The following is a 14840-nucleotide window of genomic DNA, read 5'->3' on the forward strand; positions in this document are numbered from 1 at the left end:
TATACACAGATAAACAATAATGATGCATATTTTTCCTCCACATTACTGCAGAACAGAACAAATCAGTATAATAGCATACCTTACAGATCCTTTGCTATGCTGTAATATTCTTAATACAATAGTACTATCAAAGGTAATGACATATACATATTCTCTCTTTGTTCTGCCAATAATAGTATGCCTTATGTATATGAAGGAGCAAAGGGAATATAGTATCTTTTAGATAAAAATTGCTCTTTGAATACTGTGAAAATAATAAACCTGAATGAAATGATTCACAGGATTCATCTGTAAATACTTAAAGCTTGTTTCTTGCTTTTAAATCAGCTTAAAAAATTGGATCAGATAAGACCTGTGAATTTGATTGAATCATAGGTATTTGTATGATGCCTAACACATTATAATGGATTTTTTAAAATGGTGCAAAAATTTATTCTGTTCCTCCCATTAATTGTGTACATCACTTGTTTTAGCTTACTCTTCTTTGCTCAGGAATATGTTTTAATTATTAAAAAAGAAAAGTATTCATCAAAAAGGCATACAAAAGCGATCTGTTTCTACTCTTGTCTTTCCTCATACTCAGATATCCACTGACTGTTTCAGTTTAACGTTGGCGTGTGGGACAATGTTGAGAAAATGCATCTGAAACTTTGGAAGAAAGGTAAAAGCTAGAGTAGCTTTTTTGGGGGGGGCGGAGGGGGATCCCAATCCCTTGAAACATCTCAAAAAGCAAAAAAAAAGTGTTCAGGTCCTACTGATAAAATAAAACAAACACAAAACTTCCTAGAGCATCTGACTTCTGCCAAATGTTTGCCCCTAGAATTAAAATATTAATGAAGTAGGAAGAACTCTGTGTTTTTAATCATAAAAAATATCATACCTGTGACATCTATTTTTATGGCATTGTACGTGTCCTTGTGCTTGATTTATGACTCTGGTATGCTTTTGTGCCAAGTTGCAAAAGAATCTGAGTTTTGGTATTGGAAATGAATTAGTAAAATGATTTTAACTTGCCTCGAGTAGCATCCCAGTTTTGGAGTGTTCTTCTGATCTCACTTTGTAGTTTAATGGAATTTGGGATGACATTAGGAATACCTATATATCTTTCACTATATATTGACTGTAGAATTTGAAGGATTGTGATTTTTGAAAAATTGGTTAGCAATAGCTGCCATTTACACATTTCACAGTACTTCTGGCAAGACCATTATGAACTAATTTGATGCCTGACATTCAGTACGTTTATTTGGTTGATCATTACCTCTTCCTTATATAGCCATATGGCAGCCTACCGAAATTAATGGGATTAAGATTATGAGCACTAATCGATGTAGGCAATAGAGACAGAGAGATAACATAGATAATATGTGTTATACCACTGGGGCTCTGAAGGGAAATAGTCATCAGGTTCTCTAGATTCCTCTGGACTGTGTAGAAGGAGTGGACCTGGGTGGTGAAAAAGATGCCTGACGCACAGTTTCTGCACATGTCAAATCTGCCTCCACCTGCTACACCTTGAGACAAGTGTCTGGAGTGAGTGCTACTCTTGATTTGCCCTTGCTATGACCCTATGTATTGGGCTGTAAAGCACCAAAATCTGTCTTGTCTTTTTGCATGTGATGTAAGAGTGCCTACACTTTGTTTTTATTGATGTGGTAGGATTGTAGCTGTGACGACAAATATAGCCAAGCTGCATTTTCACGGTGTTTACTTACAGAGAGAGGAATTGGTCACAGTTTGGATTTTATATGTGCAGAAGGAATAGCCAGTTTATTCACTGCTTGTGCTACAGACTGGGGTAGAGGGAGCAAAAATTTGACATTGGCAGAGATATTAACAGTCTGTTTTCATAGGTCTCATCTACCAAACACACCATGGTATTTTTTTTCATGAAATTGGACCAACTTTTCCATGCTGAAATAGATATAGGGGTGGAAGTAAAATGGGCTTCATTTGCAAGACCCTTGCCGCTGGCAGGGCGCGTGCTAGCGGGGTGCGATGGAGGACAGGAACCGTGGGAATTTTTCGCTGGTTTGGGTCAAACCCATTTGAGGGTGTGGGGCCAACAAGTCCGCAGGACCGAGGTGGGGCCAGCTTTTTCCTCGTTCTGGGAAACTTTTGTTCTCCACTTCATTTTGAAATTCCCTGAGCCACCTCGACAGCATATTTTTCTTCCTAAAAAAAACCCAAAGCAAAATAAAAAAACCCCAGAAGACGGGGCTCGTAGCGTTGCCTTGAGCCTAAAGGTTTGTTAGCCAGCGTATGCATTATTCAGTGTGGGAACGCTTCTTTCAATAATTTATAGATGAACACAAAAAAGAGGGAGCGCCGGGGGCGGGAGGGGGGCGAGGGCGGCCGGGGAGCGGCGAGCAGTGCGGGCCGGCGGCCGCGAGGGGCCGACGGCGAGCTGCGCCGCGCCGCGCCGCGCCGGCCGAGGCGGAGAGCAGCGCCCTGGCCGCGGCCCGGCGGCCTCCTGGCGGCGCGCAGGCACCGCGCAGGCACCGCGGAGCAACAGGGCTCGGCGCGGGCGCAGAGCCACCGCGGCCGCCGGCTGCGGCTTTAACCAGCAGGCAGTGAAAGCCGTGTAGCAGAGAGCTGCTTTCTCCTCTCTCTCGCTCTTTTCTTTCTTTCTTTCTTTCTTTCTTTTTTTTTTTTAAGCCGTGCCAAACGGCACAACAAGTGGAGGATGCGAGCGGCTGCTGGCTGAGCCACGGCTGCCTGGATGTGCCAGAGGGAGAAACCGCAAGAAGCAACACCCGTCCTACCATCAGGCTTGGTACATGGATTATTTAATGGTGATTTACAAATCTGCAGAAAAAGCTGGGCTTGGAAAGACTGGTGATCACGCTCACACATTCATTCTGTGTCTCTCTCACACAAACACACTCGCCTCCTTCATTTTTTCCCTTTCAGAGCAAGACTCTTGCTTGTTGCCTTTTTGCAAATGCCTGGGCGAGAAGCAGTGTCCGTGGCAGTGCAGAGTGCTCCCAGCTTGGGCTGCTTTGCTACCTTGCTCTTGGTGCTCTTGTTGCAACTGGCAAGAAGGGAGAAAAATAACTCATCAACCTGTGGTGCTGACTGACCTTACACACCTGAAAACGTAGATCGGTTGGCACAGCCCCCTCCTCAGGACTGCTGTCTCCAGATCCTTGCACTAGCAAGAACAGCATTGCTATTTCTCTGCCTAGGAACAGTAAGTATAAGAACATTTTTAAAGGTCTTTTTTTGCATGACATGTAGGTACAATTTTAAAAATAGCAATGTCATTTAACAGTCTGTATTCACCTTCTATCATGTATTAATAGCTACAGCTGTAAATGAGGGTTCTGTTTCAAAGGGGTGTGTGCATTTTTTTGTGTATGTGCTTGCATGTAGATGTTGCTTCAGTGCACCTGCAGTTGTGTTTTCTTGACACACCATATCACAGTATTTTCACTTGATTGAGCATTGTATGTGCCCATTTCCAAATTAAATTCAGTAAGATGTTATACCCGAAACACAATTCAAATGTAACATTCCTGCCTTTTACGTGTTTCTAGAGATACTCCAAAAGCTTTGTGTAGATGTTTTTTCTTGTAATATTTTATATAGATATATGTAGGTCTCTGTATGTGTATGTACTCAAAGATTTGAATGCATTGTGTACTGCAGTATTTTTATTAGTGTTTATATGTGTTACTGTCTCAGAAGCATGCGTTTGTGTATGGATGCAAGTGCTTATATGGGTGGGGATTTTGTATCTCTATCTATATATATGTGACATACCCACCCACATCCTTACCCACAGAGTTGTTCAGAATCTCTGTGCATGTGATGTGGGTGTGTGTGTAATGTAGAAGTGTGAATAGTGTGGGTAGGGGAAGGTTTGAATACTGTGGCAATAAATGACACAATTTCATTTGATCAGTGTGACCTTTTAGAAAAACAATCCAATCTTTTTCCCTTTTTGTTTTGTTTATTTTTGTGTGTTTGTGCATGTGCCTCAGGTTAAGTGCTTCTTCTGCATGACCATAACCAAAAGGTGACCCATCCACTCCCTTATGCCCTATGGGGACCTCAGAGCCAGTTTCTCAGTCTTCATCTCCTCCTCCTCCTTCTTCTCTTCCTCCTCCTCCTTCTCTTACCACTGCTGCGGACGCCCTGGGTGCTGCTCCCAGGTTTGAGACATTGTTGACAGGCTGAAGAAAGGATTTGCAAAGACCTCCTCACTGTGTAAATAGAGTGACGGCTGGAATTACCTTCAACTCCCTGAATAGTGATGTTAAACAATAATAAGATTGCTAGGCCAAAGCATTACCAGGAACAAATTATGAGGAAAGAGACTATTTGCATTTGGTTGCAATGATGAACTAAAGACCTGAAACATCTCTGGAAAGGAGGTACCCCTTGATTTGCATATTCTTTCTTCCTGTATGCAGTCTTTATAGCCTGCAAGATAGTCATGAATTTGATCTGATCTGTGATAGCCACGGGAGATTAATGAAAATAAAGGGGCTTGGTGGATGAAAGGACAAGGCCTCAGCTGTTTTCTGGTCCAATTTGAGAGCTACATACATTCTTATTAACAAAACACAGTGGTTTGTGTCAAACATTCTGGACAACAAGAAAATGCAGATCTGTGGTTTTTCAAAACATAGATTCAGTGTTACTTCCATGTTGCCCTGCTCTGTGTCCAAGAGACTGTCCTCCAAATGCAAATGGCTTTGAACTTTCTATAGTGAAAGTTAAGGTTACACCATAAATAAACCAAACTACTTAACACTGAGCGACAAACAAGCAGTTGAAAAATGGAGGTTGCGATGGTAAGTGCAGATAGCTCTGGATGCAACAGCCATATGCCCTATGGATACGCAGTCCAAGCTCGGGCCCGAGAGAGAGAGCGGCTGGCACAATCGAGAGCAGCAGCAGCTGCGGCTGTAGCAGCAGCAACAGCAGCAGTAGAAGGGGGGGCAACAGGTGGAGGTGGACCATATCACCACTACCACCAGGAACAGAGTCGAAGTGCGTCCTCCTCTTGTGGTGGGAATGCATCACGCAGCAGCCTGCCCCACCGCCAGAGTGGTAAGAGACGGAAGAAAGGGAAAAAGAGGAGCCACCATTTGGGAAGCAGGGAATGTGGGGCCTCCTTCCCATGTTCAGAGCTGCTGCCTCTCAGTGGTTCTGAAGAGAGAATACTGAAGGACTTGAGTGAGGAGGAAGAGGAGGATGAAGATGAGGATGAAGATGATGAGGAAGAAGGAAAGCTCTACTACACTGATGACTATGGGCATGATGAGTTTTCATTCTCAGACCAGCCACCTGATGATGGTGGTGGAGTCCCTGGGGGTTACAGCTCTGTTCGCTACAGTGAGTACGAGTGTTGTGAGCGTGTGGTAATCAATGTGTCAGGACTGCGGTTTGAGACCCAGCTGAAGACGCTAGCTCAGTTCCCGGAGACATTGTTGGGTGATCCAGCGAAGCGAGGCAGATACTTTGACCCTCTCAGGAATGAATACTTCTTTGATAGGAACCGGCCCAGCTTTGATGCCATCCTGTACTACTACCAGAGTGGTGGCCGACTGAAGAGGCCAGTCAATGTGCCCTTTGACATCTTCACTGAGGAGGTGAAATTCTACCAACTTGGGGAGGAGGCCATGCTCAAGTTTAGGGAGGATGAAGGTTTTGTCAAAGAGGAAGAAGACAAAGCTTTGCCGGAGAATGAGTTTAAGAGGCAGGTCTGGCTGCTGTTTGAGTACCCGGAGAGTTCCAGTCCAGCCAGAGGCATTGCCATTGTCTCAGTCTTGGTCATCTTGATCTCCATCGTCATCTTTTGTCTGGAGACTTTGCCAGAGTTTAGAGATGACAAAGAATTTGTAATGTCCGTGAGCTTAGGGAAGGGGCTTTCCAATGAGTCACTTCACCTGGATGCTGGGGAGCACACCATCTTCAATGACCCCTTTTTCATTGTAGAGACAGTATGCATCATTTGGTTCTCCTTTGAGTTTACAGTGCGCTGCTTTGCATGTCCAAGCAAAGCACACTTCTTCAAGAACATCATGAACATCATAGACATTGTCTCCATCTTGCCTTACTTCATCACTCTGGGCACTGACCTGGCCCAGGAGCAGGGCAGTAATGGTCAACAGGCCATGTCTTTTGCCATCCTGAGGATCATCCGTCTGGTCAGGGTGTTTCGCATCTTCAAGCTCTCCAGACACTCCAAGGGTTTGCAGATCCTGGGTCATACCCTCAGGGCCAGCATGAGGGAACTCGGCCTCCTTATCTTTTTTCTCTTTATTGGAGTCATTTTGTTTTCCAGTGCTGTTTACTTCGCAGAAGCTGATGAGCCTGCCACCCATTTTCAAAGCATCCCTGATGCCTTTTGGTGGGCTGTAGTGACCATGACTACAGTTGGTTATGGGGACATGAAACCCATAACTGTGGGTGGGAAAATAGTTGGGTCCCTGTGTGCCATTGCAGGAGTGTTAACCATTGCTTTACCAGTGCCAGTGATTGTCTCCAATTTTAACTATTTCTATCACAGAGAGACTGAGAATGAAGAACAAACACAGCTGATGCAAAATGCAGTCAGTTGCCCATACCTCCCAACAAATTTACTGAAGAAATTTAGAAGCTCATCGTCTTCATCCACAGAAGATAAATCAGAATATTTGGAGATGGAAGAAGGAGTTAAAAAATCTCTTTGTGTAAAGGAAAAAAAAAGTCGGGACACAGGGGATGGAAGTGAGTCAGAGAAGAAAAACTGTGTAAATTCAAATTCTGTGGAAACTGATGTGTAACTTGAACATTTCCAAATATATTTATGCATTAAAGAGTGCAGTGAAAAAAATGAAATATGCAAACAAGAGTCCATAGCATACAGTAGTATGCCATTTCATGGTTAAATACAAATAAAAAGCATTGCTAAACTTGTATTACATATCAAGTAAGTGATACAACTTGAGAAAGGGATTGCTAGATCTGATATAGTTTCAGACTTTATATTTTTACTAGAATGCAAGTGTTTTTGCACATGAGGCTGAAAAATTTGTTAAAACCAAGTCAGTTTTAAAGCGGGTGCATGAACTGACGACATCACTAATAACAGCTCAGTGGTAAAAGTTGGCATTCAGAGGTATTTACTATGTAAGTAGCAATGAAGTTCGGTAGTCATTTATCTATTTATCAGTGCTTTAATAGCAGCTACCATAAGTCATTGGATACCATAGTCATTGTTTTTCAAATGGTAAATTTATTGTAAAAAGATATTCTACAGAAGATAGATCTAAATTTTTTTTCTTGAATTCTTTACTGCTTGTTTTTAACTGGAAATTTACTTTGAAAAGGCTGCTGAGCCTCCAGAAATTGTTTATTTTTATAACTCTCTTTGGAGGCATTGCAGCATTTGTTGTCTAATAATTAAAGAAGTGAAGTAAGAGAATCATTTAACCTGGTCTGACTTCAAAGGCAAATGACTGGAATGCTTTTTTTGCACTACTTTATATGCTGGAGATATACTGAAAGAGACTTCATACTGTGATTGTTTACTAATGTAATAGTTCAATGACAATCATTGGAAGAGTGAATTCTGCATCATATTTTATTGTTTTTCTTTTCTTTATGTGATGCTGATGGTGAAACAGCTAATATTACATTAACTCCATTCTCTTCTAATTATTAATACTTGTGGTCTGGAAAAGGATTGTGAAGTAAAATTTTATAATCAAATTTATTTGAAATCAGTGTTTTCTACTGATGCCCTCAAGAAATACCAACTAATTTATCTCTTTTTCCTGGTTAAATTAACATTCAGAATCTATGATTATTAGTACATGCACTTTGTCAGTGGTGAAGTAATTCAGTGTATGGGAGGAGAAAGTAGAAGTAATAAGATATTCAGTTGTTACAGTACTGACAATTCAGAATTGCTAACTTTTAATGTGCTATTATTGGTGCTGCCTTTTTTCCTTAATTACAGCTTTCACCCATGTGTATTTCAAGCAACATTTAGGATCCAAAATAGGCATTCTGGGATTTGAAACGAACATGTTGGGTCCCATGCAGTCCTTGAGAAAACATTCCTTGATTTCTTTTCACTGATTCTTAGGCCAGCTGTATTTTACTGTGTGTCAAAAACTTCCATTGCCCTTTCTAGGAAATTAAGGTGTGTAAAGACTATCTGATTCCAGACTCCAGAATGAAATAGGTAAGATATTACTATGCTTAACATAAATAGATTCTGAAAAGGCATTTTTCAGCTTCGTAATTATCTATGGAAGGCACTACTAAACTGGAATTTTTTTGAAGAGGCACTGTGGAACACTCCAGATTATAAAACTTTAACCAAATTTGCATGTGCACTTTAAGGGCTGGGACAGACCATTGTAAGAGAAGAAGAGAGCTTAGCAACACTACTGAATTACAGTAGTTTTGCAATATTCATTTAAAACTAAGGGGAGGAATTTGGAGGGCAGAACTAGAAAATATCTTAACGTGCTGAAGCCCAAAAGTGACAATAAAGCAGTCCAAATTGTATACCCCTGACAGTATGCATAATCTATCAGATAAGCATTGTTTTACTTTATGTAGCATCCTGTGGCACAGCAGAGAGCCATAAGCATAGGACTCTCCTTGTTGATTGATTTTTGCCTTCATGAATTTTGTGTGAATAACCTCTCTGAAAAAGTTTCTGTGCTTGTCCTCTATTGGAACACCCCTTGTGTTGCCTATTGAAACAAGGACTAATAAGGAACAAGACACAGAAAAGACTGCATTGTGCTAAGCCCCGATCGAAAATTTGTGTATAAACATTTGATTCCTAATTTAAAATCATAGAGCAGGCTTCACTATCTTTTTCATGTGAAGCATTAAGCAATGCTCTTTGTTGTTGTGGTGATACTAAATCCAACTGAGTTTTGAATGAAACACCTCAGTAATTTGATGCATAGGCATTCACCAAAATTGCATATTGCATTTTGTCATGGCTCATCTGAGTAAATGTACTAAATATTTTTTTTCTACAGGGGCAATATCAGCAGTGAGGATGAGCAATCTATATCATTCAGCAAAAATCCATAACTGAAGGTGCTTCTTTACCAGCTATCAGTTAATGACGTAAAGAATATAAGGGTTCCTTTGAAAGTTAGTTTGCTGGTAGTTCTGTGTAATACCAGAGACCATAACACAGCTGTAGAAGTAAAGGAAATACTAAACAGGCAAATGAAGAGCTTAGATAAAATAAGTAGCCCATGCTTGCAGGATGGGCTGGTTGAATGGGAAAGTGGTTTATCAAGGGTGGAATTTTAGATCTTCCCTCTAATGGAAATAAGGAAGAAAATTATGTGAATAACTCTTAGAAGGTGTTCACATAGTGGACAGGGAGCTCAGCATGAGGTACCTGCCTAAGTAGTTACCCAGCTTCTCCAGTCTTGCAGCTATTCTGCTACCAGTATGCAACCTATTAAATTAAAGTGAGCATGGCAGTGTCTGCATTATACTGTGATCATAGCAGTACCTTATTCTCTGATGGAAGAGTTCATACTGTAGGACCTTGTAGCTGTTGGCAGAGCAACTTTCTGGGTATGTCATCACTGCATACTGTAGTAGAGTGGAGATGTTTCCTAAGATAACAGTGGAGACTGCTCTGCCTCCTGCAATGCGTAAGCCTATGTATTTGTAACTGCCATTATAAATAAGAGCTACTATAGCTTAATGTCAGATTGTGCTATCAGTGTGGCAGACCAGTCTGAGTCACCAAAAGAATTGTTCATTTCTGAATAGAAGCAAATACTTTCACTTGGGCTGGCTTTTAATTTGATCATTCAACTACTAGTCAGTCCAGTCAGTCATGACACAGCTTGTAAATGGCAAAGTCCTACCCCTAACATGCTAAAGCCCAAAGATCCAAAGTGCTTAACAAGAAACAAATTGCTGTCAAGTATTACTTAGGTTGAAGCTATGTGCCAGAGAAACCCTGTATTTGAGCTCTCACAGCTCTAAATTACTAATACTGCTCCTGTCAGAGCTTTCTGAATGTTACTGGATACTAACAACTATCAGAGAAATAATTTTGTTATCACTTGGGCATTTTATGTTTTAAATTGTAGTGGTGAAATGCATCCCTGATGTAGCTGATGTGAATGGCATTACACTAGAGAGCATTTTAGTTCTAGTAATGTAGTTCAGATGATTTCACATTAACATACATTTCAGCTAAAAATAATGCAAAATGAGATATTTTGATATTTCATGTTCACTTGCAGTGGTGAGAAAATTTGGAGGAGCTTCATTAGAATTCATGGAATCACAGCAGCATCAAGTCAAATTTGACATATAGGCTGATACTGAACTTTTAATTGGCCCTTATTTAAAGACATTTGTAAACGTTTTTATAGTAAGTGCCAAGGCCAGATTCCTAAGGAGAGAGTTCTGCAAACTGAAGTATTGGATTTAATGCATGACTTCAGAGATCTGTATTTTTTTCTTTATTACAGTCATGGAGTTTTCTGGTGTTGCATGGATTCCTTGAAAATTTCAGCCTGGATGCTGAAATTTGTATCAAAAGAAGTGTCTCTCCCCGTTTGGGAGTTCACGGCTTAGTTTTTTAGTGTTTTGTTAAGCTTTTCAGAACGATTCCACAAGAGGCCAATTCCAGTTGATGGAAAGCAGAGTTTTTCTTTGTATTTGAGGGAAAATTCTTTTGCTTACATGTTTCTGTTTTGTAGAGTCTATTATTTTGGCATCCATGTAATGCAGAATCATTTTGGAAGCTCAAGGGAGTGGAAAAAAACAACTCCTATCATGATTATACCTAACTCATGACAATGGTGTTCTTGGTGTTTGGGGATGCTAATGGGCATTTTGGACTACTTTTAGCCCTGAAAAATGAGATCTGAGTGTGTTTTCAGTCAGCAAAACTATTAAGTAGCTTTGGAACACGAAATTGATTTTGGATAATATTGGTGAGCAAAGAGTTTGGGGTGAGGTCATAATCTTGAATAAAGTATCCTATCTTGTGGATCCTGACATGCAAAGTTCATGTCAAGTATGCTTTCAGGTACTGAAAGTCACTTGACTTGCCGTAGGAAAAATCAGTGCTAAAAGGCTCAGGAATATGAAATTTTTCCTTTTCATATTTGGACAAATGTAGAATAAGTGCACTGTGGAGAAACAGCAAAATGTCAGAAAGCCTATTCTGTGTGTAGGAAAGTCTTTTCTGCTCAGCATTGCACTATGATATGTGTCTTTTTAGTGATCCCAGACTGAAAAAATTAATTCTGAGTGTAAATGAATTTTTAGCATAAGCTTTACAAAGTTTGTTGATAGTCCTCAAATTAAATATGAACTTTCCATGGTGCTTTAGACTATGTAAGTAGCTTCCTCTAACTATTTAGTACTGGTTCCTTATTGGTTCTACTGTCATTGTGTCCAGTTATAAATACAGGCCTACATTTTTTTTAAATTAATTGGCACAAAACAGTAACAAATAAAAGCAGAGTTTTAAACAATTCTTTAATATCCAGCATATAAATTACATATTTTTATTATCAGGCAATAAACCAAAATGACATTCCATGATATTTGTAGACATGGGACAGGGTATGCATTTTACTATTGCTATAACTGACTGATCAAATGCTTCTGATTTTGCAGTGAATAAGATCTTGTTTATAGATTTTCCATATTAGTGTACCTCTGTTTGAAACAAATGCTTGTAGAAAAATTGGCAATTTTTCTGAAATGAACATTCCTTCATTTCCACAGAGACGAATTAATTCAGGGTTAAGTGCATAAATATTTTGTACCTGGCAACCAGGTATGAACGTGAAACTTTACATACTGCTACCATGCTTTCTGTGTATTCAGAACTCTGATTACATACTAATTCCTAAAGAAAAGTCATTAAAGCATTATGTACTGAGATGGTTGAATTAATTTTTATTTTTAATCCTTTTCTGTAAAATTATAATGTACTTTGAGACCTTTTTCTGCAACAGGTCCTTTGGAAAAAAAAATACATAAGTATATAAGAAGGAAAGAAGAGAAATCTTAAGTTACATGTCAAAATCTGATAAAATATTCTAATTGAGGGAAATTGAGGGAAAGCAGGTAAGTAAAAATTTTGTTTATTTATTCCTTCACTTGTGCATGTGTGGTATTGCCATAGAAAGCAAATTGGAGGTCAATTGGCTAAATAAATCTGCAACTGCAGAGAGAGGTGCTTCATGTGTTGCATCTATTTCAGGTATTCTGTGGTCTCAGGGGCAGCAGCGACTGCATCTTGGATAGAGGTGCAGCTGCTACTGGTGCATCGTGCGCCTGGCAAGATGCTCACTACACCAGGCAGTACCAGGTGGGGTGGGAGAGGGCGCTACAAAGTTTTTAGCCTACTGGTAAATCTGTGCTCCCACCATGACTATCCCGAGTGCCAGTTTTAAAACTGTTTCTTCTTAAATACCTTGTAATCCTTTGAGACAGGGAGGCCTTACACCCTCCAGTCTTCTAACTTCTAAACTACAGGGGGACTTGGGTCCACATTCACAAAATGTATTTTTAGACGCCTGATTTCCGTTCATTTAATTAGGAATTAGGTCACAAAACACTCCCTGTATCTTGGACCAAGTGATTTGTTTAGTGTCGTAAGGAAGCCTGTGGTGGAGCAGGTTTCCCAAGTGCTACAACGGTCCTTAAGCAGTGTAGGAAGTGACAGCACATATTCAAGATGGATTTAGGGTGTTCCCCCCCCCCTTAATCTATTGTTTGAATGGTCCTAGAGCATTTGTGTTGTGAGTCGGGAGGAGAACAGCTAGATTTGGTCATGTATATCAAAAGAGTCTTTAATTTCTGATAGATACTTTTTTTTCTGTTTCTTAGCAGTCAGAATCAACTAACTTACATGTTTTTGACTTAGTCTTAAAATTTTTCTTATACAAGCCATTTCAATGGGAGATCATAGACTGACTCTAAAATTATCATCCTGACATTAGCAATAGCTGTAAATGAAGGAAATTGAATCACAGGTACTCAGTGTTGCTGCTATTCTGTAATTTGGCTTAAATATGCTGACTTTGACTCCAGTGCTATTGCACTGAAGTCATCTAAAACTTCTGGTGTCAGTGATGGACACACTGAGTCTTCATCAACTGTCACATGCTGCAATAAGAGCAACGGCTTTTCCTTGTTTGTATTTACATTGTTAGTACCTTATTTATGCTGTAGAGGAGGGATGCTCCAGAGTGCTTTACTGCTCATTTATTTTCACTCCTAGGTGAGCAATACCCCATTGTATGCTTTAGATGGAAATCTAATCACATGCGTGAGGAGGTAGCGTTCCCTCTTCTCCTCTGCCTTGGACAACAGGGGTATCAGAGTCTTACTCGGTGCACAGTGGCATGTGCCTGCCCTGCACTGTAGGTCCAGCCATGTTTCTCGCTTCTGTTCCACTTAAATCAGTGAAGGTTTGATTTCGCTTAGAGCCTGTGATGTCTGTCTTTGGGTGTGGCTCATCCGCTGTATGAACGAACTTTAATGTCCATCTTTTATTGTCTCCCTGTTGGTACAGCTTTATAATGAAATCAGGGTCTCATTCAGTGACAATTTCTTCCTGCACAGTGGAACCTGAATACAGAAAACTGCAAAGGACTGTTGATGTGCACTAAAGGTACCTTTTGTTTTCTTGCCCAAATATAATAAGATATGTTTGCATAAGAACATTACACCAGCTGTATATTTCAGGGTAAATAAACTAGTTCATTTGTGGACTTGTTCTCTCAAGGTGCCCTCAACTTGCCCTAAATTCATCAGGAATTTAAGATGTTGAATATTTTTCAGATCATCTCAAGTATGAGGGAAAATGATCCCTCTTTGCATTCAAAATGGCAAGGCATTATTATAATGCAGAAATCTTGCATATTTTTGAGGTTAAAGGAGGCTAAGGATCATTAGCTTTTCTTTTAAGGGCTTTCTTAAATATGAGCTGCAGATATACACAGTAAGAAAAATATGGGTTGGTCAAAAGGAAGAGGCAGAAAAGATTTTTGATAGCATGTTTAAAGGCATCATCATTTTACTGTGCGCCAAATTACAAGCTCAAAAAAACATTCTAGCAAGAATCTATCTCATTATAGAGAGTGCAGGTATTTTGTAGCACTTTATACTTCAGAATTTAATTCTGTATTTGTTTATTTCTATTAGTTATTTGTAAGCACTCTTATGATCCAGGATTTATGGATCACAAAATTAAAAACAAAAATGCTGTAAGGATTTCAGTAAAAGAGAGGAAGAGCAAGATTTAAAACTCTTTTGAGTATCTTCTAGAAGAGAATGTTATTTTGATACCATTTAATCTGTGAACATCTGCTGTAAGTGATATACTGATTTAATAGGTTAGAAGGCAAAAATACATTCTTTAGCTAGTAAAATATTTTCTTGTTACTCAGTGTGATGGAGAATTAATATTTTTCCCAGCTTTAAAATATGGAGAAAACATTGTGAAAAGAGGCTAGTAAGTGGAAATAATACCATAAACCTTACACTGTCTGTAAAATATTTGTTACTTTGTGACCTATCTTACAAGAAAAGATTTCCGGAATTGATTAGTGATATTGGGCAACTCATTTAAGTGAAATGGAGTGACTTTGAAGAGATTTATTTTTGAATACAGTGAAAATGCAGTTAAAATTATCTAATTTGGGGCAGCCAGAAATGAAGATGATCAGATGGCTAGCTGTTCTTGGAAATTTCTGCCCTGATGACTCTGCTGATTTTGTTTCACTGGGAGGAAAGAACAAGTTACTTTATGGCCTTTTGGATTTCTGTGGTTTTCTGTAATTCTGAACTATACCTAGTAGAGGCAACCAGAG

At 39.6% G+C, this 14840-nt stretch overlaps 1 protein-coding gene across 1 annotated transcript; it reads left to right on the forward strand.

Moving 5' to 3' along the window:
* The first annotated feature begins 4787 nt into the window (after positions 1 to 4787).
* On the forward strand, positions 4788 to 6811 carry KCNA4 (potassium voltage-gated channel subfamily A member 4). The gene has a single exon (XM_013959322.2). It carries the CDS (start codon positions 4788 to 4790, stop codon positions 6777 to 6779), a length of 1992 nt encoding a protein of 663 aa, XP_013814776.1. The 3' UTR covers positions 6780 to 6811.
* The last annotated feature ends 8029 nt before the right edge of the window (positions 6812 to 14840 follow it).

Source organism: Apteryx mantelli, chromosome 4, assembly GCF_036417845.1.
Source record: "Apteryx mantelli isolate bAptMan1 chromosome 4, bAptMan1.hap1, whole genome shotgun sequence".
NCBI classification, from domain to species: domain Eukaryota; kingdom Metazoa; phylum Chordata; class Aves; order Apterygiformes; family Apterygidae; genus Apteryx; species Apteryx mantelli.